At 42.0% G+C, this 23,608-nt stretch overlaps 1 protein-coding gene across 1 annotated transcript in view; it reads right to left on the reverse strand.

The window, feature by feature from the left end:
* Positions 1 to 715: 715 nt before the first annotated feature.
* The window catches only part of CEP192 (centrosomal protein 192), an 87,111-nt gene continuing 64,218 nt past the window's right edge, over positions 716 to 23,608 (reverse strand). Inside the window, exons 40-55 of the mRNA XM_048508532.1 lie at positions 23,266 to 23,430; positions 21,952 to 22,212; positions 21,639 to 21,748; positions 18,892 to 19,001; positions 16,977 to 17,118; positions 15,989 to 16,155; positions 14,648 to 14,771; positions 14,195 to 14,300; positions 11,838 to 12,036; positions 10,362 to 10,441; positions 8,326 to 8,421; positions 7,037 to 7,156; positions 3,907 to 4,022; positions 3,474 to 3,585; positions 3,004 to 3,062; positions 716 to 1,105 (exon numbers count right to left, since the gene is read on the reverse strand). Of these exons, the coding sequence (XP_048364489.1) occupies positions 967 to 1,105; positions 3,004 to 3,062; positions 3,474 to 3,585; positions 3,907 to 4,022; positions 7,037 to 7,156; positions 8,326 to 8,421; positions 10,362 to 10,441; positions 11,838 to 12,036; positions 14,195 to 14,300; positions 14,648 to 14,771; positions 15,989 to 16,155; positions 16,977 to 17,118; positions 18,892 to 19,001; positions 21,639 to 21,748; positions 21,952 to 22,212; positions 23,266 to 23,430 (2,106 nt within the window). The 3' untranslated portion in view covers positions 716 to 966. The remainder of the gene's footprint in view (positions 1,106 to 3,003; positions 3,063 to 3,473; positions 3,586 to 3,906; positions 4,023 to 7,036; positions 7,157 to 8,325; positions 8,422 to 10,361; positions 10,442 to 11,837; positions 12,037 to 14,194; positions 14,301 to 14,647; positions 14,772 to 15,988; positions 16,156 to 16,976; positions 17,119 to 18,891; positions 19,002 to 21,638; positions 21,749 to 21,951; positions 22,213 to 23,265; positions 23,431 to 23,608) is intronic.

Consider the following 23,608-nt stretch of genomic DNA (forward strand, 5'->3'; position numbering starts at 1 on the left):
CCGCCGGGAACACGCTGTGGACGGAAAAACAACCCTTTAAAGGGGGAGAGGGAGCGGAGTGCGAATGGCTCCCTGGGGACGGCGTTTATCCCGTCCCCAGGGCGCCATTAATGGGCCGTGCGGAAACGGCCAAGGTCCGCTTGGAGCTCTTCGCAATCCTTTGCGGTTCTCACCACCCTACATAATTTGGTATCATCTGCAAACTTGGCCACCACGCTACCCACCCCTACTTCCAGGTCATTTATGAATAGGTTAAAGAGCACTGGTCCCAAAACGGATCCTTGGGGGACACCACTCCCTACATCTCTCCATTGTGAGAATTTCCCATTTACACCCACTCTTTGCTTCCTGTTTCTCAACCATCACTATTGTCCCCCTATAGGACTATCATATAACAAGATTCAAAACTCAGGTATTTGGAAACTAACCGCTGGCTTCATCTCTGGCCCCTCTTTTACCACCATAGTTAACTTGACAGTGGAAAATTACAGAAATGACCCTTGATCATCTGAGGGGTGGGGATACTACCCCTACCTCTTACTTTCATGTAATACTCTGAAGAATGTGAGATAAGGAAGAGATTCCTGCTGGATCCAGCTAAAGGTCCATTTGGTTCAGAATCCTTTTTCCCTGCAGTAAGAAATCTGCATGAAGATAACTTTCTTCCCCATGATGTACTGATAGATACCCCAAGGCACACTAAAGCAGGCAATAATTACAAGAAAAATTTTATTTTTGAAATTCTGAGTTTAAAACAAACATCATAACTTGTAGACAATACAAAAGAGATCTGTTTCTGACAGCCAAAGTGCAGTAGTGTAAGTCACATGATACCTTTACAAAATTACTTTATTAAAAATTACAACGCACCAGTTTCCTACAGAATATCATTTTAATGTAGCAAAAAGAAGCTTGCCAATTCAGTAATTCATCTGTGAATTTAGCATTGTTAATAACAGCTAATGGCTACTGTTGTGGCAAGCCCTCACCAATGAGCTGAATGGTGAGTATACAATTTTTCTCGGTTTGTACCACTAACAAGCTTTTAAAAATGCCTGCAGACACAGGCCTGAAGAAGACTGGTAAGTTGCAGTAGTGATGACACCTGCAAGAGACAAGTACACAAAAATCAGACACACTCGTTTTAAGCTGCTTTGTTTGACTGAGATGTATGGAAAGAAGCAAGATTACTACAGCAGTAGCTAGCTACATCAGCCTTTCTGGAGTTCAACGTGGTTGAACGGTCCACAATGATAGTGAAAAGTTAATTTACTAGCTGGCCAGAGCATTACAGCCTATTGTCACTGGCAATGAATAGCAGAAGCACTGGAAAGGCAGTTGTTATTAACTGTACTAGCTCAACCAAGAGAATGATGCAACCAAGATGGGAGAGACTAGGCCAAGCATGCTTCCCTTACCGAGACAGCCTTCCACAAGCAGAATGGAAATGGCAGCCAGCGCTGTTTGAAATGGAAAGATCAAACAGAATATTTTCCCCTCATTGTCTGTTTCTATCTGGCTGAAGTGGAACCAAGAGGGGTGCTGACTGCAGCAGGGGTCTGCTCCACCGGGACAGCTAAAATAAAGGCAACATCTTCCCTCCTTAACATCTCCCTCAAACTGAGGGATATGGTGAGATGTAAAGGTTGTAAGTAGAAAAGTTGAAGTTTAGGACTCCCCATGTTTTCTTGAAATCACTTTCCGAAAATTATTTTCATATTTTGTGTTCCTTTCACCAGTCTCCCCCTTTTTCTGTTGTTTGGAACTGTTTGCAGAAGATTTGTAACACTGGAGGACACAAAGATGTGCACCTATAGTTTAAAAAGCAGTAGCGCTGAAACTGCAGAATTCTCTAACATCTTTTGTCTGCTTCCTCCCCAATGGAGACCCAAAGGTGCTTGTAACATTATTCTCAGCATTTCCATTTTATCTTTACATCAGCCTTATAATTTTTGCTGAAAGAGAGTGGACAGTGGATCTGAGGATCTGAGTTCTGCCAGGGAAGGGGTCAGCTTGGCTTGGCTGTTCTCCATACCCACTAACTGTGGCTCATGGTCTCCTCTTGAAAACTGCAACTATGCAGCTGATAGCTGTACTTAGCAGTTGTGTACTATGCCTTTAATTCCTATTTTGCAAGCATGGGGTTTAAGGGCATGATCCAAATAAAGTTAGAGCACCATTAAACCATATTAAATTTACTAAGCTGAACATCTTCAGTCTTCTAATGGAAATTACAGGATCTAAAGAAGTTCACCCATTTGTAGGGTTGAACCTATGAAGCCAGTTCAAACATATAGGATTGTACCTCACTGAATTGGCTTTGCAAAGGATTCTCCCTTTTCTCGCTGGCACATATTATAAAATTGAAAAATAAATATTTCTGTGCACATACACCGTGTCTTTAATACAGAGGGTTGAATCCAAAACATGACAATGGAAAGAAGTCTGTGGAATAGGTATTTGCCTTCCCTCACGCACCTGCAATTCACAGAGCCCTTTAAAATTCTGTTCCTAGTAGTCAAAAGAACCTTGCTATTAATGTTGGGCAGCGAAGTGAGTGTGTATGTGGGCTAAATGGCAGAAATGGCAAAATTCATTTTCAGTTAGCAGCTGTTACGCTGACAGAACAGCACTTTGGGGTCAACTCTATTTGCAAGTAACCAACTAGGTAACCAGAACAGGAAATAGCTTATGACTACATGTATATACAGATGTTTGCTGCCACTAGTGGTGTGAAGCTGCCTTGACTATGCTTCGAAAAAATTAATTATACTTAATGAAGGAGGAAATCAAGTACACATATACTTTGAACATGAACTGTATCTAAATTCTGAGGTCTAGCAGTAAGTCTTTAATCTATCCATGTGAAATGATTACTGCAATCCTCCAGAATGAAGAACTTCATGGTACTAACTAATAATTCAACAAAGCAAAGGCTTTATCATTAAGCAAAATGATACTTCAATTTAGACGATCCACCTTCAGAACAATGGAATCACTCACCTTAAGTTATAACGGGAATGCTTGATGTAAAAAGGCTCCCTGGGTCTTAAAAAATTCAGCTGCAAATTAATAAGAAATTGTTTAGAAAAGGCAGGTTGTTTTATTTGTGGTACAGGATGCTTTTCATGGAAATCAGGCATATGCCTGCTTATTCTAGATTTCAATAAAAAAGACACTAGATGCAGGTTTAAGTGAAAGATTGGTTAACAAATCATAGTACAGCTGAAACAACTGGATTAAACTTTAATCAAGCATTTGGTTTTAATGAAAGCTATAGTTTTCTAGTTGAAACTAGCAAAAATTCTGCTAGACAAATGAATATGAATCATGCAATACTGATACAACTATAAGGCCTAGATAACATTAAGTATTACATGTGTCACAGTTAGTTATTCGTATAGAAATAAATCCTGAAGCAATGTTTGAGATCAAAGTGTCACAATGACTTCAAATGTCATGAATTAACATACCGCGGCTGAAGAGTTGGAATAATTTTGTACACGGATTTTCAGCATGCTTGATTCGCCAATCCTTGTTGGAGGAAATGTATGAACACCATCTTGGACATACACTCCTTTCCTGCTTTTGAAAGAGATGGATGTATCACCACCACAAGAGTCCACTAAGCCACCTCACTATTTAGTGTTCGGTGTCTTTATCAAAATTCATTTCACAAACATTTTGAAATTCTGAAGGAGTGTGTTCCTGAACGCTCTACTACAATTCCAAAATTTTATGCTTCTAATGATCAAAGGACTGTAAAAAATTTTTTTAAAACCCTGGTGGACCCCCCCTTCCTAAGCATTGGAGACAAAACTGACAGCTCAGTATAGACCAACAAAAGGTAAGTAAACAGTTATGTTTTTCCTAGTACACCACTGAATCACCATCTCCTATACATACCCAGATTTGGGATCAGATGTGTCAGGATGATCTCTTCTTTGGGCTGTAACTGGGACATTTACTTTTACTAAAGTAGAGGACGCTTCGTTCTTGAAAGCTTCATTTTCTGCAGTACCCTATTGGAAGAAATGTTCAAAGTTCAACATTTGCGCCAACTCCTCAAACTATCCTGCATGTTTTATGGCAGTTTCCAAGAAGCAATCAAATTCGCTGGCTTTTTAATACTATGTTTTTCCTTATTATCTTTCATAACAGTCAGAATCGAAGAGGAGCATGAATACGTTAACATGCTGCTTACAAAATGTTGTGAGCTTACAAGGTTCTTTTCCTGCAAAGCAATACACTGAAGTCTGAAAACCTGCTACCACCCCTCTTTTTTGGTAAAGACCCCCGCCCACTAATTTGGGATATAATTTCCTTCAGGAAGTTTGAGTCATTCCAGCCTTACTGTATCAAGAATTAATCTGTTGCTTGATCAGAGTTTCCTTAAATGCCAATAACAGAGTATTAGAATGAAACACTGGATCTCCTATTATTCACTGGTGTTTCCCACATACATTATGGCCCTGACTAAACTGAGAAATCATAACCTATGCCATTCAAAGTCTGCACATGTACATCATGTGCACAGTCAAGGCATCCTCCTCCCTGAAATACTTTTTAGTTAAATATAGGGGACATTCATTTGCTTCTGTGCTGATAGACTTGAGGTTGTGCCCCCATTAGAAAAAGAAGGATTATATTAGATCTCCAGCACAAGCTTTTCCTGTGTGAAAAGGACAGGAAGAGTAACCCTTATAAGGATACAACCTAGGGAAAGAGCAGATTGCCTGTATGTGTAACTGATACTCTTCAAGTGGTTATCAGTCTGGCTTAACGGATCTCTCTGGAGCATCCTAAGGATCTTGTGTTTGTCCCATGTGGAACAGTGGTTACCACAGGAGGAATGCGAAGGGATGCAGTCTTGAGAAAATGTAACTTGTAAGTATGAGCACTGTGTGTGTGTGTGTGTGCGCGCGCGTTTTGCCTGGTCTTTAGGGCAGTAGAGAAAACAGCAACCTATCTTTTGAGGGTATTCAGATCAAGTCCTAGCTGTTATAGAAGAAATCTATAATTTCCAGCTGTTTTGAGATCAAGAATCCCATCCATTTGTGATGGCATCACATGGTAAATGCTTTGCAAATCATAGGTCTGGTTTGTTGAGGATCTCCAGAAGGTCAGTAGTGTGTTGATGAGGAATTTTCAGTGACCAAGACTTTCTAGGTCCTTCCTCTCAGCTTTCAGGTGAAGAAGTGGTCAGTCCAGGATGATGTTTCTGATTAAGCCTATTTACTTTGTTCCAAGAAACATGTCAGACACCTCAAAAAACTGAGCCTGATTCTACCTAAACAGCCACGTCTCTTCATCTGCATAGCTTTGCACTAGTTTTTACTGTCATGCCCTGGACATGTAAGATGCTCTGAAGAGTACCAGGAAGTTCCTAGGAATCTGACGACTGTTTGATTTCTCAGAGAAGAGTCATAAAATGCACCAAGAAGTCAAACAGAGCATAGATGAATTTCTTCAGAAAAACAGCCAGTTATTCTACCTGCCTGCTTGGTAGGGCAAGATGGACAGCTGCTTTAAAACATGATCTAGATACTGAGAAGTGTAGGACCTGCACTCTGGGTTGAGTGAAAGACTGGGGTTCACCTTCCCATGTGGGAGTGAGTTTCTTAAATCTGAACTGAGTTGAGGCTAGGAAGAGTTAAAGATTGGTAATATCCAATGCTACAGGTGCAAATGCTACAGGTTGGATTCCCCTGCAGGGAGCAAATGGAGGTCAGGACATGCATTTGTTTATAGGCCTCCATGGGGGTGGATGTCAGAGCTAAATCTTCTGTATTAAGTTTAGCTTAATATTATGTTTTCCTGGCCTTCTCATTAGACCTATAAACCAGTAGGTGTGATAGATTATTTTCCCTGTATTGTGCTCTAGCTTAATCTATACCAATAAAGTATTTTCCTATTTAAGAGAGGAGACTGTGATTCAGATTCCTTCTCATGTGCCCCACACTCAAAATACATTTAAAAAGACATACACACAGGAGAAGGATAAAAGTAATTGGGAAACTCTGCTCTTTGTACTTGCTCACATTATCTAGTGTGCCCAAGTCACTGGTAGTGTGGGAGGCTAACTTGAGGTGGGGGCCCAAAGAGAAGAAGAAGAAGAAGAGTTTGGATTTGTATCCCCCCTTTCTCTCCTGCAGGAGACTCAAAGGGGCTTACAACCTCTTTGCCCTTCCCCCCCTCACAACAAACACCCTGTGAGGTGGGTGGGACTGAGAGAGCTCCGAGAAGCTGTGACTAGCCCAAGGTCACCCAGCTGACGTGTGTGGGAGTGTACAGGCTAATCTGAATTCCCCAGATAAGCCTCCACAGCTCAGGCGGCAGAGCTGGGAATCAAACCTGGTTCCTCCAGATTAGGTACACGAGCTCTTAACCTCCTACGCCACTGCTGCTCCTAGGAGGAACATGTTTCTCACACACACAAACATTCAACACACATGTAAGCACATATAGACTCACAGCAGGTTTATGACCCCTACCACTTAGACATATATCTATAAACATTCAGCTGCCAGAAGTTTTTTTTAATTTGCAAAAATTTTACAACTTACAACTTTTAATAATGTAATATCTACATTAGCACAAAAATATTTATCATGAGGGTACTTTCTTTCTAGGATGTTACCCAGTTAGTGAATTACATTTATCAGCAACAACCATGAAGACTTGTTCCATTTATTATTTAAATATTTAATTCTACCAGTCCAAATGTAGTACTTGAGACAGCTTCAAACAGCCTGCATTGATGTATGTGTAGCAGCAACCATATAAGACAGCTAAAAACCAACCAGTCAGCTGGTAGCTAAAAATCACAATTAAAAACACGGCAGCCCAAATAAAGATTTAAGAGAAAGTAAAAGGACATGTGAAAATAACGCTATTAGCATCTAAAACTATCATAAAATCTTAGGAACAGAAAACTATCAACAAATGATGGTTTCTTCATTCCATCTTATACGCGGATAAGAATGCAATCAACTATGAATTTCATCCAATGAAAAATAATAGCTCATGTATTTACCACTCCAGAAAACTGAAGTCTGTGTTTGTCTTTCAGGTGAAGGTCATGAAGTGGGTGACACTCAAGATCCCAGAACTGAGAATAATCACCTCTGTCTCTTGGCAAAAAAGTGACTACAACCTAGCAAGAAATAAATCAAGTTATATGTTTACATAATTTTCAGTATTCCAAACCTGAGTGAATTGTATTTAACAAGGGTAGGGCTTTCTTCTACCAGTGACAATCACAGCACTAACCCAATCAAAGTAATCTCAGTAACACAAGTTATTTCCTGCCATGAAGCCAGGATTCAGAACCAAGTCACAATATCCTCCTTAAGAAGAAGAGGAGGAGTTTGGATTTATACCCCCCCCCCGGCCTTTCTCTCCTATAGGAGACTCAAAGGGGCTTACAATCTCCTTTCCCTTTCCCCCACAACAAACACCCTGTGAGGTGGGTGGGGCCGAGAGAGCTCCGTAGAGCTGTGACTGGCCCAGGGTCACCCAGCTGGCGTGTGTTGAAGTGCACAGGCTAATCTTAGTTCCCCAGATAAGCCTCCACAGCTCAAGTGGCAGAGCGGGGAATCAAACCCGGTTGTCCAGATTAAAGTGCCCCTGCTCTTAACCACTATGCCACTGCTGCATAATGCTCATGTGATTTGAGCAATCAGTATGAAAGGTTCATGCAACTTAACATTTTAATCCTAAACCTTTCAGTTCTATCCCCTTTTAAGATAATACCACATATCAAATTACAGAATCTGACCCACAGAATATGTACAAAAGAACCCAGATACCAGGGCCTGGAGTATGTTTATATAGACAAAAATCCAAAATGAAAAACGAAATTGACAAGAATGTGTAGGGCTTGCAGGGAAACTGCCTGCAGGGAAAAAAGCCCAAGATCTTGCAACTCTATGTTGCACTATCCTGGGCACTACTTTGAGGGCTGCTTGGCAACCCCGAATACACTCACAGCCAGAAGGAGCAGCTGAAAGGTGCTGCTGTGACAAAAAAGGTAAAAGGGGGAAGGATAAAGTGGTATGAAATGTGACAGGGGCAGTGAGGCTGCATGAGCCAAACAAGGTGCAGGAGGCAGTGCCTGAAGGGGCAAGCGGGGTGGAGACTGGAGAAAATGGGAAGAAAGAAAGTAGTGGGAAGAGCAAGAGAGTTACTTCTAGCTCAGCCTGGCAGGAGGGGGGGTCACGCAAAACTATTTTCCTTTGAAGATAAATCATAATGGAACAATGCAATGAGTTAAAATGCACACAATTTAGATCACTGGAACAATCTGGAACCAAGCAAACTTACTTTTTCTTTCCCATGAGCTTCAAGTATACCAGAACTACATGAACACTGAAAAGCTGTATAGGTGGCCCGATAAACCTCTCCACTTTCGTCTACACCCTAAAAGGAAATAATCATTTGTCAAGTTAGTTGGTTTGGTTAAGCAGCCTTGGAACAATCACAAGTGGATTACTTCTATCTGATTATACAGAGACTTTAAATCAAATGCTGTTAGCTTCAGTATACAGATAGCAAATCAAAAACTAGGGAATTAGAGTTTAAAAATTAAACTCAAAATGACTCCAGAGTCTATAAGTTAGCAGTGCTTAAGACTTGCTCACCTGCCAGAATATTTCTAGAGGGCACTCCAGACCAAAAAAAGGACTTGGCTGAACCGAACAAGATCAGGTTCTCAAAGTGGAATACTGACATCAATTCTTCATTTGATCAATTTTCAAATTACACTGTATGTTTATAAGCCATAGCCACACTTCTTTTTAGTGAAAGAAAAAAACCTTCATGACTGAGTATCAAGACAAGGCTACAGATCTTTACATACAAGATAGTGTTTTTTTCATATGTTGGGTATGCTGTAAACAGGGTGTAGCTACTTAAAATGGTGCCCAGGGCTCACCCTGGGCTTTGTGCCCCCTAGCTTCACCTCCGCCTTGGTGGGGACAGGAGCACAGTTGAACACTGGCAAGCAGGGCAAGCTCCACTCCCATCTCCATGTGGAGATTGGAACAGCAAGGGTCCATTTGAATCTGACCTCAGCCAGGCTTGGATCCAGCTTTAAACTGCAGGCTTCTGGGGTGGAGCCAACAGTACGAAGCAGTATCCGTGCTCAGTCTGAGCCTGGCCTCAGCAAAGCCTGGATCCAAGTCTAAGCTACAGAATGTAAGCCAGCAATTTAAAGCTGGATCCAAGCCTGTCTGAGGCCAAGCTCAAAAGAACCCCAAGTTGCTCCAATCTCCACATGGAGATGGGGGGGGGGGTGTGAGCCCCACTGACAGAGTTCAACTGCACCGCTGTCCTGAACTCCATGGGGAGTTCTGGAATGGGACACAGTTGCAAGGGGGGGGGGGCAACGGTCCAAAATGCAGCCTCCGGAAGTGGTGCCCAGGGCTCCAGCTCCCTTGTGCCCCCCTGATCAGCTCTAAGAATTCTCATGGCAATCAGAATCCTCCAAGCAACCAAGTCTCTTAAACTGGAATAAACTTCATGAACAGATGCCAGGGAAACTGGCCTGCTCAAACTCCTACAGGAAGAGATTGTATATATTTGGGGACTGTACTCAATAGTTAAGCCATGGTTTGGTGACACTGTGGCACTGTGTGACACTTCTATCACCCCAGACAGGCTATGACTCTAGAAACATAATTGATGCTCTTCGGCAAAACAAAGACTAAAAATCTACCTGGACAATCAGATCTCCTATTAGAAAGAACAAGTTCAGGGTTTGAAACACGGTATCTGGGAGTGCCATGGCAATTACACAGCCCTTTTAAAAGTGGATGGGGTCAGTTGGCCCTTTTGCTCAGCAGGGCTTCTGATTGGTCACTGGAGATCTGATCGTCTGTGCAGATTTTTTAAACCTTCTTTCAGCAGCAGCTGTCATCACACTGCAATGATCTTCACTGTGTTACTGAAAGTACTTGTGTGTATGCGAGAAAATGTTCCAACATGTTCCTTATAAAAGACATTCTGTTAAGCAGAGCTTCCGCTTTAAATACTGAAGAGTTACTATTAAAGTTATGCAAAACCTCACTACCTGCCATTTTGTGGCTGGCTGCATCTCCTGTGACAGCAAGTTTGCAAGTTTTGCCCACCACCCCGTGTCAGAATTCCAAAGGTGCTTGCAGGCTTTAGGAGGCTGGGGACACATGAGCCAGTTTACAGGATTTTAAGTTTTTTCCAAGTCTCATGCTCTGTTCTTTTTCAAGCTTGTTCTAGAAAGATGAACTGCTTGCTAATGGCAGTGAAGTTCTATTGAGAAGCAAAGCACAGAAAACATATTCTGATCTTTTGAACACCAACCAACCCTGCAATTGTCTACTCACCTTTACATAAGGGGGTGCAAAAGATGTCAAAAACCACTTAACATTTTCATCCCCATTATTTTCAAACTCTAGGAATTTCTCTGTAAGAAATAATCATAATCACGTTATATAACAGTTACCTTTGAAAAATAACAACACAGAAAGATGCACAAAGTTAGCTAATGATGCAAATAAGTCACTTGTTGAAAAAGCAATTATTTTTATACCACATTCATAACTGCTTGTTGTTGCAAACTATGATGGAATTTATGACAGTGTTGGCTAGAGTGCAGTTTCAATTTACTGAACCACACAAGAAGAGTAATCTAAAAACATTTCATGTAAACACCAGGCTAATCTGACTTTCAGCTTCATTTTTGTGCACTACAAGATTAGAACACTAACACACTGAGTCATTGCTGCGGCCTTCATAAACCAATTTAAAATGCCTAACAATAATCCTGAGGCAGGAAATGTACACTCTCTCATTAGAGGACTCATCGCGACAAACTTAGTTCCCTTATCTACATATTAGGGGAGGGGGATTCCTAGTAACACAGCCGGAAGCTCATAAGCTCTAATAGAATTGTGCTTGATATGACTTGGGGGAGGGATGTAAGGGCAAAGGCCTGGAGGGCCAAGGAGAAGACTAGCTCACTGGAAGTCAACAGCTAGGTCAGACGTCTTGAGGTGGGAGACATACCCAGACAGCCTTGTCTGAGGCCCCAGATGAGGTGCTCATGGACACCAAGCCAAGGGGGTGTACCAAATATCACCTTGTTTTGTGTGATGCCTTTCTGATGTTAGACAACATGGGACAAGAGGCTGTGGCACCATATTGTAGAGTGCCCTACCACAGCAAATCCATTTGGTTCCCTTCTTAGAGGTATTTAGGAAGACATCAAGAGACAGCTTTGCCTACCTTTCCCCCCACAGCATTTTATGCCTAGACTATTTCCTAGAACATTTGTTTTTAATTTAATTTTATTGTAACTGTTTTATGCATCAGAATAATAATAAAAAGAGTTTGGATTTATACCCCCCTTTCTCTCCTATAAGGAGACTCAAAGGTCTTTCAAACGCCATTCCCCCCCACCCCCAAACCAGGGATAGGTGGGGCTGAAAGAGTTGTGAACGAACTGTGGCAAGCCCAAGGTCACCCAGCAGGAATGTAGGAGTGGGGAAGCAAATCTGATTCATGAGATAAGAGTCTGCCGCTCACATGGAGGAGTGGGAAATCAAATCTGGTTCTCCAGATTAGAGTCCACTTGCTCTTAACTACTACGCCACACTGGCTCTTATTCCTTAAGCTACTTGGAGATATGTTTCATCCAAACATTGCAAGCGTTCTAAATAGAACAGACACTGTTTATATTCGCTTCACTTCTAAGGCCAACAGTGATAGAAAATAACTTCAGAAGCATCAGTCTAGGCTGAATAAATTCTACCCTGAATAAATTCTATGATTCAAATGGAACTTCTCAAGTCATCACTTACCAGAGTTTTTGCCAGACTTTGTCTTGGGAAAAACCAGAGTCCGATTTTTTATCTCAATACGTGTAGAAGGTGGCTTCTGAAGTGGCTTTATTATGTTAACAGGAAGCTCAATGTGATGGTGACGGGGACCTAAAGTAGGAGCTGTTGGATTCTTTCTAGATTGTTCTGAGGTATTCTCATGAATCTGTACTCTAATGAACTGTATGAAGAGAGAGAAAAAAGTATTCATTGTAATTTTCAAAGTATCCGATCTATACATTATTCCACAGTGATTTCTATGCAAAGCAGCAAATCAGCACACAAATTTAGACCGTGGTATGGGACCAATAATCGTTTTAGCCAATTACAATGTGAAAGGCACATGGAAAGGGAGGCCCTGTAGAAAATTTCACTGAAGCCACACATATTGTAAACAATTTCTTGAGCAAGAGAAGGAATGGATATTTGACACTTTAATGTTACAAGAGATAAAGTTTTTCCTGCCCTTTGGATTGCTGTCCAAATATTCTAAACGGAATACAGCATTAGAAAAGGATTTACAGCATCAGAAAACCTGGCTGCACTTACTGTAACTTGTGTTCATCTAGGACAGGGGTAGGGAACCTTTAACACTCAAAGAGCCATTTGGACCCGTTTTCCATGGGAAAAGAAAACACTTGGAGCCGCAAATAATTTTTGACATTTAAAATAAAGATAACACTATATGTATTGGGGTTTTTTTTACCTTTTACTCCGCTCATTCTGAGAAGCGCATGGATGCGCCTGCCCTGCTACCTGCAGGGCAGGCAAGGATGAAGCCGGTGGCTCGGCCTTGCCCGTCAGCGGCAGGTCAGCCACCTGCCCCGCTCTGGCAGGCCGAGAAAGCCCATGGACAAGGATGGGGCCTGCGGCTTGGCTCATGGAGCCACAGTGCAAGGGCAGAAGAGCCGCATGCGGCTCTCGAGCCGCAGGTTCCCTACCCCTGATCTAGGAGGTCTTTAGTGCAGACACATGTTGGAGACTGTGCCTGCACAGGACATCTGAGCCGGCAAAATTCTCCCCCCTGCATCATCTGTAAAAGTTCCTTCCCACCCCAACCACCACATGACTCAGGGAGGCGTGCCCCCTTCCCCCCAGTTCCTACTTGATGCCGAACGCCTGAACAACTATAAACCAAACAAAGAGGAAGAGGGTAGGGGGGTAGGAGGGAGGGATGTGTGTCTGTACTGAAGATCTCTATGAACACCAGTTACAATAAACGCAACAAGGTTTTCATCTGTGGTCTCACTGCAGCCCCACATTGGGGATTTTAGCTAGTGACTTATAGCAAGAGGCGCAGGATCCCTCTTACTGAAACATAGAATGAAGAACAGCTTTTCCAATATCAGCATCTTTTCTCACCAGCAGGTCGAAGGGCTGATATACAGGATAGTGTTTTCCAAGCAACCTATTAGTCCTGAAAATCCTCTGAGGGGTGAAAGAGCCTTGCAAACATAGCACAACACAGTATGGAGCACTGCCACAGCAAAAGAGAAACAAGTAAAACTGGCTCCTTTTCTGGCCAGTTGCTTGCATCAATGGAGGGAACTTTACAGGTTTTTGCTTTGTTGCTGCAGTGCACCGTAGTGAGCCTGGAAGCCAGTGTAGACGCAAACAATACTGGAGAGGTATTGTCCTCACAATCCACTCCAGTCAACACTTTGGCTGCAGAATTCTATACCAACTGTAGTTTCTGGGTGGTCTTTACAGGCAGCTCCATGTAGCAAGCATTACAGTAATATAATGTAAATTTTACCAGGACAGGCACCACATTCGCAAGATCTCTCCTGTGCAAGAAGGGCCACAGCTGGCTCACCAGCTGGTGAAAGGCATTTCTGCCATTTGTTTTATCCAACAGGAGGCTCAGGTCCAGGTGATGCTGCAAGGTTCTTTGATGTTTTTCTGCTCTTGCTGCTGAAGATGACCACTAGCTTAAATGATTTCAGAAGCCCCCAGTGGAAAAGAGAATTTAGGAATAGATATATCCTTCCTTCAATCCAGCAGAGCTCCTTTAAATGTTCTTTGAGAGAAACAGCAAGTTTTGTGGGTGGGTGGGTGGGTGCAGTGGGGAATTGGTTACAATATAGGTAATATGGGCACTGTACGTTTTAGAGTTCAAGAGCTCTATAGTGAATCTAGAAGTCATATATTCATCTCATTCCAGTATGTTTAAGTGCTTTAATATCATCACGGAACAACACTTTTTTTGCCGGGGGGGTGAGGCGGAATAGATTTTGAGAGTCAAAGTGCCTTTCATCAGATAACAAGCTAGCTACCAAAAATCAGCAGCTACCCCCTAAAAAAAATTATAGCCACAGTAATTGAAGAAAGCCACTTACCTTTTGTTCATTATCACAATGTATGTAAATGAGACCACTCCATGGAAATATCGATTTGTTTTCTGCAAGTGATGGATTTGGGCTCACATGAATTGTAATACAGCTCCTAGAAACAAGGATTGCAACTAAAGAGTGAATCTTACAGATGTGAGAAAACTTCCAGCAACGTATTCCTTTGTTCTAAACTGGTTCTTATAACAGTTTCACGCTATTAGGTTTAAGGAAAGCCACCTATTAATCATCTGGGAAGCTAAGCAGGATCAGCCCTGATTAGTGCTTGTGTGGGAGACCATCAAGGAAGTCCAGGGCTGCTACACCAAGACAGGCAATGGCAAACCACCTCTGTCGTCTCCTGCCTTGAAAACCCTTTAGGATGGCCAGAAGTTGGTTGCAACTTGACAGAACTTTCCACAACCCATTGTTAATTCAATGCAAAAGGAAAGAAATACTTACCCAGGCTCAATAGTTCCATGTTGAGGCGTTATTGTAAGACAATGAGCAGGCCACGAGAGCTCAAACTTCAGCAATCTGTTTGAATTGTTGGTTATTTGTGTATGTCTCGTGTCTGTGGTTCCACCTATTAAATGAAGTGCAATATTAACAATTTAGTCTGTTAGGCATCAAAGACTGCATATGGAGATAAATTAAAGAGAGTTAAAGAGCACTGAAAGCAATAAGCATATGCAATGATGATGACCCCTAAATGGAGCACTGGAACCTATGCTTTGGAAGTAGGAACTTTGTGTATGGTCTACCTGCTGTCAAGAATAAATACTGTGAACAAAGGAAGTGACTAGTGAGATTTCTCTGTCTCTTTGCAGGTGAGAATTGGCAAGTAGATCCTAAAAGAAGAAAAAGGGCACTGGTGAATATGCCAGTGCTAATACCACCAAAGCCCCAAATTCATTTGTTGATCAAGTTTTACAAACAACTAAAACATCTCATGTTCAGCTTACTGCTGTATTAATGTAAAAACAGTTATTAACTAGAGCAGGGGTAGGGAACCTGCGGCTCGAGAGCCGCATGCGGCTCTTCTGCCCTTGCACTGCGGCTCCATGAGCCGAGCCACCAGCCCCATCCTTGCCCGCGCATGCAGGGGCATGTGGGGCGGGAAACGCACCAGCTTTACTTGCGGCCAGCTGGAGCAACGCTGCGAGCTACCCCTCTCACTGCGCCCGTTTGGGAAGGGCGGGCACTTTCCCAGCAGCCAGCAAAGCCGAGCCGCTGGCTTCATCCTTACGCCATGCCTGCAGTGCAGCAGAGTAGACACATAATACCGCGGCAGGCTTCAGTGCTGCGGGCATAAGCCCGCCCCGTTTGAGCGGGGTGGGTGCTTTCCTGGCAGTTGGCATGGCCAAACCGCCAGCTTCATCCTTGGCCGCCCTCCAGGCAGAACTGGCGGGCGCATAACTGCACCGGTGGCCGGCTGGGCCACCCTGCGGAAGACTTCCCCTCACAAAACGCCCCGTTAAAGAGGGGCGGGAAAAACTTTCTTGACGGCGAATCTGAAGTACCAACTTCATCCTTGGCCACTCTGCAGGCAGCAGGGCGGGCGCATCCATGCGCTTCTCAGAATGAGTGGAGTAAAAGGTAAAAAACCCCAATATATACAGTGTTGTCTTTATTTTAAATGTCAAAAATTATTTGCGGCTCCAAGTGTTTTCTTTTCCCGTGGAAAATGGGTCCAAATGGCTCTTTGAGTGTTAAAGGTTCCCTACCCCTGAACTAGAGGTACTCCCAAGACAAGAACTTACAGTCAATATTTAGGCACTGAAATCCTATGCAGTTACTTACTCAGAGAAGGAGCTGAAAGGCTCAGAAGTTCAGGTTGCACAGTCCAGGTCTCCTGAGAAAGATTATTCTCATTTTGGTTTTTAGTATTTGATGGAAGTACACACCCATGAGGTTCTTTAACAGGCAGTATGTCAAGAGTCATGCTTTGCTTCTCAGACATACCAGGCCTACAAAAAAATTTTTTAAAGAATTATTAAGACTATTGGTTGACAGCCAAGTTTTTGTTCCTATATGTATACTATTTTCCTTCTTTCTATACCAAGTTTAGATTTGTTCTATAGTTAGATAATACACCTTAGTTGGAAAGAGGAACACATTTTATGACCTTTACTTAGAAACATAAGTATCTTGTAGAGAAGGGAGCCTACATAGATAGGTAAGCTACATTTTAGTCCAGGAGCTCACTGGAGACCAACACAATGGGGGGCGGGGGGGGGGGGCGGGGCGGGGAGATAAGCTTTCAAGAGCCAAAACTCCCTTTGCCAGACACAAGTACGAATGCCACTAGACTCAAGATAGGTGGTACTTGTATTATTTTTTGATAGCAGAATACAAAAGCCATAAAATAAGAGGACAGCACAGTGTCACTACTGGGAGAAGCAAACAGATGAGTAAACATAAAATTTAACATACAACCTTTAATCTCAAACTGGCCTTTTAAAAGTGTATATGAAAAGCCTACTAAGTTAAGATGGCAGGGATCCATCAGGTGGGTGGGAGCTATCTAGACATTGAGTTCATGGCTCAAATAATTTCAGGTAAGATCCAACAACACTCAGTTCCAATCTAGTATCTTCCAGATATATTCCTCCCAGGTAGAATCCCAAAATTTCCATGAAAAAAGTTTTAAAAAGGCCCTAGTCATAGAAACAGTCCAGCAACAGATATCCACATATATGTTCTCTGGGGTAGGATATTTAAAGTTCACCAAGGCAGAGAAACATGGTGCTAGAATTTTAAAAACACTGAACAAAAATTCTGTTCTTACCTATTCAATGCCACATGATGTTCTGAAGGTGACAAGATATTCAAAGAAGCTGTAGGCGATGCTTTATGAACATCAAGAAGAATCCTCCGCATGTTTATGAAAAAACACTGGATATCATTTGTTTGTTGTGGAAGATCGCACACTAGGAAAAGATATTTAAAAATCAGAAAACTGTGTTAATGCAACAGAAATATCATACCATCATATTGCTATACCAGTTGTAAATGGCCTGATATCAATCAACAAGATTATTGTTGTCTTTAAATCTAGCAGTTCTCTACTGTACCACTTTGGAAGATGTATTCTATTCATTTCATGCCAAAGTTATGGTTTGAGAACAGATATTCCTCTTTACATGTTACCACGCACAGTTTATTTCTTAAACTGAAGCTTATTATTTTTAAAGTATGTAGTATAACAACATGTGCATACTGTTTCTTGAAGATGGGGCAGAGATGTGAAGACCTGGAAAAACAGAACCCTCCCTCTCCACTTTTTTCTATTTTTTTCTATATAAAAATCTATTTTTTTCTGAAGTACAGAAAAAACTGCTGTAAAATATGTACTGTCGAAGGCTTTCACGGCCGGATTCAACTAGTTGTGGTGGTTTTTCTGGGACGTGTGGCTGTGATCTGGTAGATCTTGTTCCTAACATTTTGCCTGCATCTGTGGCTGGCATCTTCAGAGGTGTATCACAGAGAAAAGTCTGTTTCACACTGTGTCTAGTGAGAAGGGAAAGTTTAGCGGGGTATATTGTCCATGTCCCAGGGTGGGGAACCAATCAGTGAGCATTTGGGTGTTCCCCACCCTGAGACATGGACAATATACCCCACTAAACTTTCCTTTCTCACTAGACACAGTGTGAAACAGACTTTTCTCTGTAATACACCTCTGAAGATGCCAGCCACAGACGCAGGTGAAACATTAGGAACAAGATCTACCAGACCACGGCCCAAAGCCTGGAAAACCCACCACAACCAGCCTGCTATAAAATGTTTTCTTTTAAAATGAGTGAAATGCTCGAACTAGGTTTTATTAACACAAAGTGTGTAGTATGCTGACTTTATCCTATAAAAGAATTCCTTTAAATAATTCCTATAAAATACTGTAGCAAGGAAATATAACTGTGCAATCAAAGCTTTAGTAAATCAGCCAACTTAAATAACTTATTTTGCAGAGTGTTAGATAAAAGGAAGTTGACTGCCCTTTGTAATTCCAATGGAATTACCAATTTTCAGTCTTGCTCAGAGGAGCCCTGGTGTTCAGTATACAGAGGAGTATACAATATTGCAAGAGAAGGCCTTTGACATATCTACCACCACCTTTTAGACTTTAACATTAATAGCCTAAAGAAGAGTTTTGGAAAACCTGAAAGCGTGTACACATTTTTGCATCATTGTACCTGGTATTACATGGATTTTGGTTTGTTTCTGGATGTCGATTTTGGACCAGTACACATGCAAACAACTTTTGTGCGTATGTGGAGTTCTAATGGACACAGTGCATAATCTGATCACTGCTACAAAAAACATCTCTCTTACACTTACATCTTATTCAAGAGTATGAGGCTTTGAAAAATATGCTGTAACTTATTACAATGTTGAGCTGCCAACTAGTATTTAGGAAACTATCCTTTAGTGTAAGTTAATATCAATTAACTTATGTTTGAAAATACTCTGATAAAGCATTTAAACTGGTAAGGTACAGCAGCAATGCACAATTAATTCACACCCACTGTAGTAATTATGAACCTGGTTCTTTCCCGTACACCTCATTCATGTTATTGTAAGAATTTCACAGAATTAATAGGTTTGTTTCATAACTGTAATGTTTTTAATATGCCATTAAAGGCTGTTGTTGTTGCTGTTGCTGTTGAATTTCACAGAAATCCTTCAACTATGACAACTGATCTTACCTTCAGTCACCAGTTCTTCTCTGGGGAACTCTTCATCAAACTTTATATTTATCACTGGATTATTAGCAGGCAATATATTTTGTCCCTGCTGTGGATTATGGCGGATAACTCTGAAGAGACAATTAAAAAAAACAGCTGTCTGGGTCCCATTAATTTTATAACACTTTATCCTGAGAAAGATGCTAACGCATACAGCCATGTGCACAAAACGGTTATTCCTTTTTATAGACCTATTTGCCCGGTATCCTACTGTATTTACAGCTAAAGCTAATTAGCTGCTTATGTTCTCAAAAGACCAGCGTATCAGGCTAAAATGACTATAATCTAAACAATACAAGGGAGCACACTTTTATTTCTACAAGCAGCAGAGTCAGGGATCGTAGATCTGGCTGCTAGTAGAGACTGTAAATCTCTTTCTAAAAATGTTGCCTCTGGATGCTCAACATATAGAAATAATCCTCAGCCACTCCATGTATTATACAGAAAATAGTTTCTCATTTGTGTTAGACGCAAACATTCAAAAGCAGCAGGAGATTTCATTGCTTCAAAGCACTTCTACAGCCAGCACAAAGTGAAAAACTGGCTCTTCCTCTGAGTTACTAGCACATGCCAGAAGAACGAAAGGAGTGACATCTCAAATGGACACAGCACTCATACCTTCCTTGGGAAGGCTCCCAAAGCTCCTTGTGCTTCAAGCAAACCTCTAGGAGAAAAAATGTTCTCTCACAGTACCTTTATTTACTCAAAGTGCACTTCTCTGAACATCTATATATCTAATTCTTTGAACATCCATATAGCTAATGCCTGTGGATACTTAAATCTACAGATAGAGAGCAGGCTCACTGCCAACAGGTTTTTCTGTAGACTTAGAGGATTCCCTAGATCTGCAGAAAAATCTGATATTTTTTTAAAATGGGGGTTTAAACCCCCCCCCCCCCCATTTTTTAAAGAGCCTTGTCTGTGATTGCACAGACAATGGTTTTTCAAAATGGCAGCAGCTACCACTGCCACCGAGAGGTAAAGTCAGCCACCAGGCGGTGGAAGCTAAAAGCAGCTCCTGGGCTGTGCCACCACCTCTGGTTGCTCCAGGGATAGTTGCTGCCACAGAGAGTCAGCTCGGGCCGCAGCATTGTGGTGGCAGATGCTGGGAACGGCTCCCATTCTGTATTGCCACAGCAGCAGATACCTTGGGACATTCCAAGGATGGCTGGGCCCTCTTTGGCAGCAGCCATTCCCACCACAGAGAGCTGGCACGGCTGCAGGATCCCTTCCCCTAGTGAGGGAGAGATGGAATGACTCCTTCCCTCCAAGAGTTTCACAGGCCCCTACTTGTTTCATTTCGTTGCTGACAAAGTACAATAGCAAATCCCAGGCAAATCATTTGACAGTGAAAATATGGAGTCAAGAGGTATAACAGTAACATTTCCGCATTGTAGCATCAGTCACAATCCACAAACAACTCCACATATAAATTGACGTGTCTATGGCAGTCAGGATTAGCTGACTTCTGTCCCTAAAATTGGATGAACCCTTTTACCTTTCCCAGGTCAGCCAGATACCAAGGACTAGTACTTGGTTTTTTCTGGTCTCTTTGTGTATACAGTTTAGATAGGAGATAGTGATAAAGTATCAGCTCGCTATGGAGAATCTGGCATTTATGATGTCCAAGAGGGGAAGATTCAGTGCTGAATACTTTTACTCACACGTACTTATAAAGCTGATCCACATTTAATAGACAGCTGGTCCATCTAGCTTTCTAGAAGTGGTTCCAAGATCTCAGGAAGAGAGAGATCCTTTGCAACGCTTGATACCCAAGGTCTAGCTGTAAATGACAGTTACTGAACCTGGGAGCTTCTGAATAAAAACCATGTACCCACAGTGCTGCAGCTCCTTCCTACAGGTGACACAGCAAGGCACATCAAGCCCATCAGGGGATATAAAGCTAATTATGGAAGTAAACCTAAGCATCAGTCTAATAAGATACAGCAAGGAAAAAAATAAGATACAGCAAGGAATAAGATACAGCAAGGAAAAAAAAACTTAAGAGCAGTTGATAAACACATTCCACTCCAGAAACAATAACATAAGCATATAGCCAAGAGAAACTAGATCTCTATTAATCAAGTCTCCATTTTTGCCAGCCTCTTTCCTATTCATTTCATCACAGCATCTAGCTCATTGTTACGATGCATGCTTATGTAGGGCCCAAGGAATGCAGTCTGGAACCATTTGCAATGCAAATGGTAGAGAGAGCAGGAGAGTAGAGAGAGCAGGAGAAGACAACAGTCAATGGTTACTGGGGTGATCATGACCAGTCACTATCAGCCTAATGAACTTCACATAGGTAAGGGAGGAGTGGGTAGGAAAGAGCCATGCATATATGACACCAACACTGCAGATGTTGAGTTGTATTCTACGAAGTACAATCAGAACTTGACTTGCACGACCAATCTTTTCTACTTCCCTTTTCCTGATGTAAGCCTTGGCTCCCTTCCTCAGCTGCTTCGGAGAGTTGGGGAACCTGTCAGACCACATGGGAGGCAGAGGTCTCAGACCACTCCTTCCATAAGTGGAAGTGGGTTTGGATTAGGTGTACCAACTGAACCAAATGGGATCTCACTGTAACATTAAATGATTTAGCAGCCATTACAATCCTGTAGCCATCCATAGCTCATTCATCAGGACAAATGATAAGCACAGTTGATATCAAGGAATGCTATAATTTTGCAGGGAAAGCTGAGCCTCACCTGATGTACTGCTGTCTTGATATTTCATCTCCATAGAAGAAGCAAATTGTAGATAACACTGATGTATTAGTTTGCTCACTTTCAACGGAACTGCACATTACTGTAACATTCTGCAGAAAATAAGCATTTCACTTTAAATGGAATGCCATTGTTTCTTGTTAGCACTACTACATTTGAATGTGACATTCTCAAATGCAAAACAAAATCATATAACATGTATTTGAAACATTTCTGAATTTCACAGGTCATGTATAACAAGAGTTCAGTTCATACAATACAGTAGGAAAATCTTGTGACTGACTTTCAAACTTACCTGCTCCTCACCTTCTTTAAGGACAAACTTCTCTGGAAATACCCTCAACAAATTTGGATCCATAGGAATTCTTTCACAGAAATTCCTAAAGCACACTGCTTTAACATAGGCAGCCCGACACCCTGTATTTCTTACAGAGAAAGAAACCTGGCTTGTTTTCCCAGGTGACCGCTCATTCAGTTCCACCAGATTTCTGCTGCAGTATTTTTTCACATTTGCTAAAATTACACTGCTTTTGCCCCCATATCCATACAAGGGTATCTGGGGAAAAATACACATAATTCACATTTAGAATCACATGAATGCAAAAAAGACTCGCTCTCTTATCCACAATGCTTCCCTCCCTACCAAGATTAATTTTCAAGACAGGTGGGTGATTCTAAACGGATTAAAAAATGTGCTCCTTCTTGACAGGATGATATTTTTCCCCCAAAGTAAGTTTTTGAAAATACACATTAGAATAAAAGCCCAATAAACTCAGATAGCTTTCACTGACTTTAAAAGAAGCTAAGAACAAAATGTTAAATAAGTTTTCCATTTAGGACCTCGTAGTGTTGATTTGTAATGTCTGAAGCATCAGCAAAAGTAAATGGGAGAGAAAATTAACAGGCATGTCCAAATGTATCTATTCTGCCTGGGCACAAAAACCTCACAGCCCCAACTCAGAAATCTCTGCCAAGGCTATAATAGTTCAGTTATAACTTGCTATCCTGGTTAATGTTTAGAATAAGGTGACCAGCCGTCCCGCTTTTGGCGGGACAGTCAGGCTTTTGAGCAATGTGTCCCGCAGGGTTTTTAAATTCTCCTGATTAGGCAGTGCAGCAACGCAGGAGCGCGCACACGGCCGCAGGAGCGCACTACCTTTTGCGGCGCTCCCCGGTTTCTCAGGAAGTGCCCCAGAAGGCAGTGCGCACGACGCGCGCCCTGCGACGCGGAGCGCATTGCCTTTCGCGAAAGCGCTCCCCTGGATTTCCCACCCTGTGACAGGGAAGGGAACCGGCGTCACCGCTCATGGCAGTGCACTCCTGTAGCGGCGTCACAAGGCCCGCGCTGCCTTCTGGGGCGCTTCATTTCCCGACCGGGAGTGCCGCGAAAGGCAGTGTACTCTCTGCACAGCTAATCAATGGTAAGCGCTGCAGGCGGGCAGCAGCACAAGGTTCTGAAGGTGAAAGAATCACCGGTGGTCACCTTAGTTTAGAAAGAAGTCTGATAGTTCAGGATTTCCTAAACAAGAACATACACTAGGACGGTTATTCCTTCTTTCAACACTGCAGAAAGGAAGCCATCTTATTATGACTGCAAAGGAAGACTTACAGTGAACTTGACTCGTAGTTGAGTTGGAAAACCAAGTTGTTTCATTTCAAGCTTTGCCAACATGCAAGCTAAACGAGATGGTGTAAACATTAAGGACACACTATAATCATGTTTTGGTCGGATTTTGACTTCACAGTCGCTGTACACGTGTTCTCCAAGTTTCATCTACAGACAGACAAGAAAATAAATGCATCATAAACTAACTTGATGAGATCTTAACTTTAAAACAAACTGCTTCTAAATTAAGGAAATCAGGAAATCAGCAATGGTAAGCTTCTAAATGATGCATTACTATGATTTTACAAATTAGCTTTTCATGAAAATACTTACATCACAAGGTAAA

This window comes from Sphaerodactylus townsendi, linkage group LG09 (genome assembly GCF_021028975.2).
Source record: "Sphaerodactylus townsendi isolate TG3544 linkage group LG09, MPM_Stown_v2.3, whole genome shotgun sequence".
NCBI classification, from domain to species: domain Eukaryota; kingdom Metazoa; phylum Chordata; class Lepidosauria; order Squamata; family Sphaerodactylidae; genus Sphaerodactylus; species Sphaerodactylus townsendi.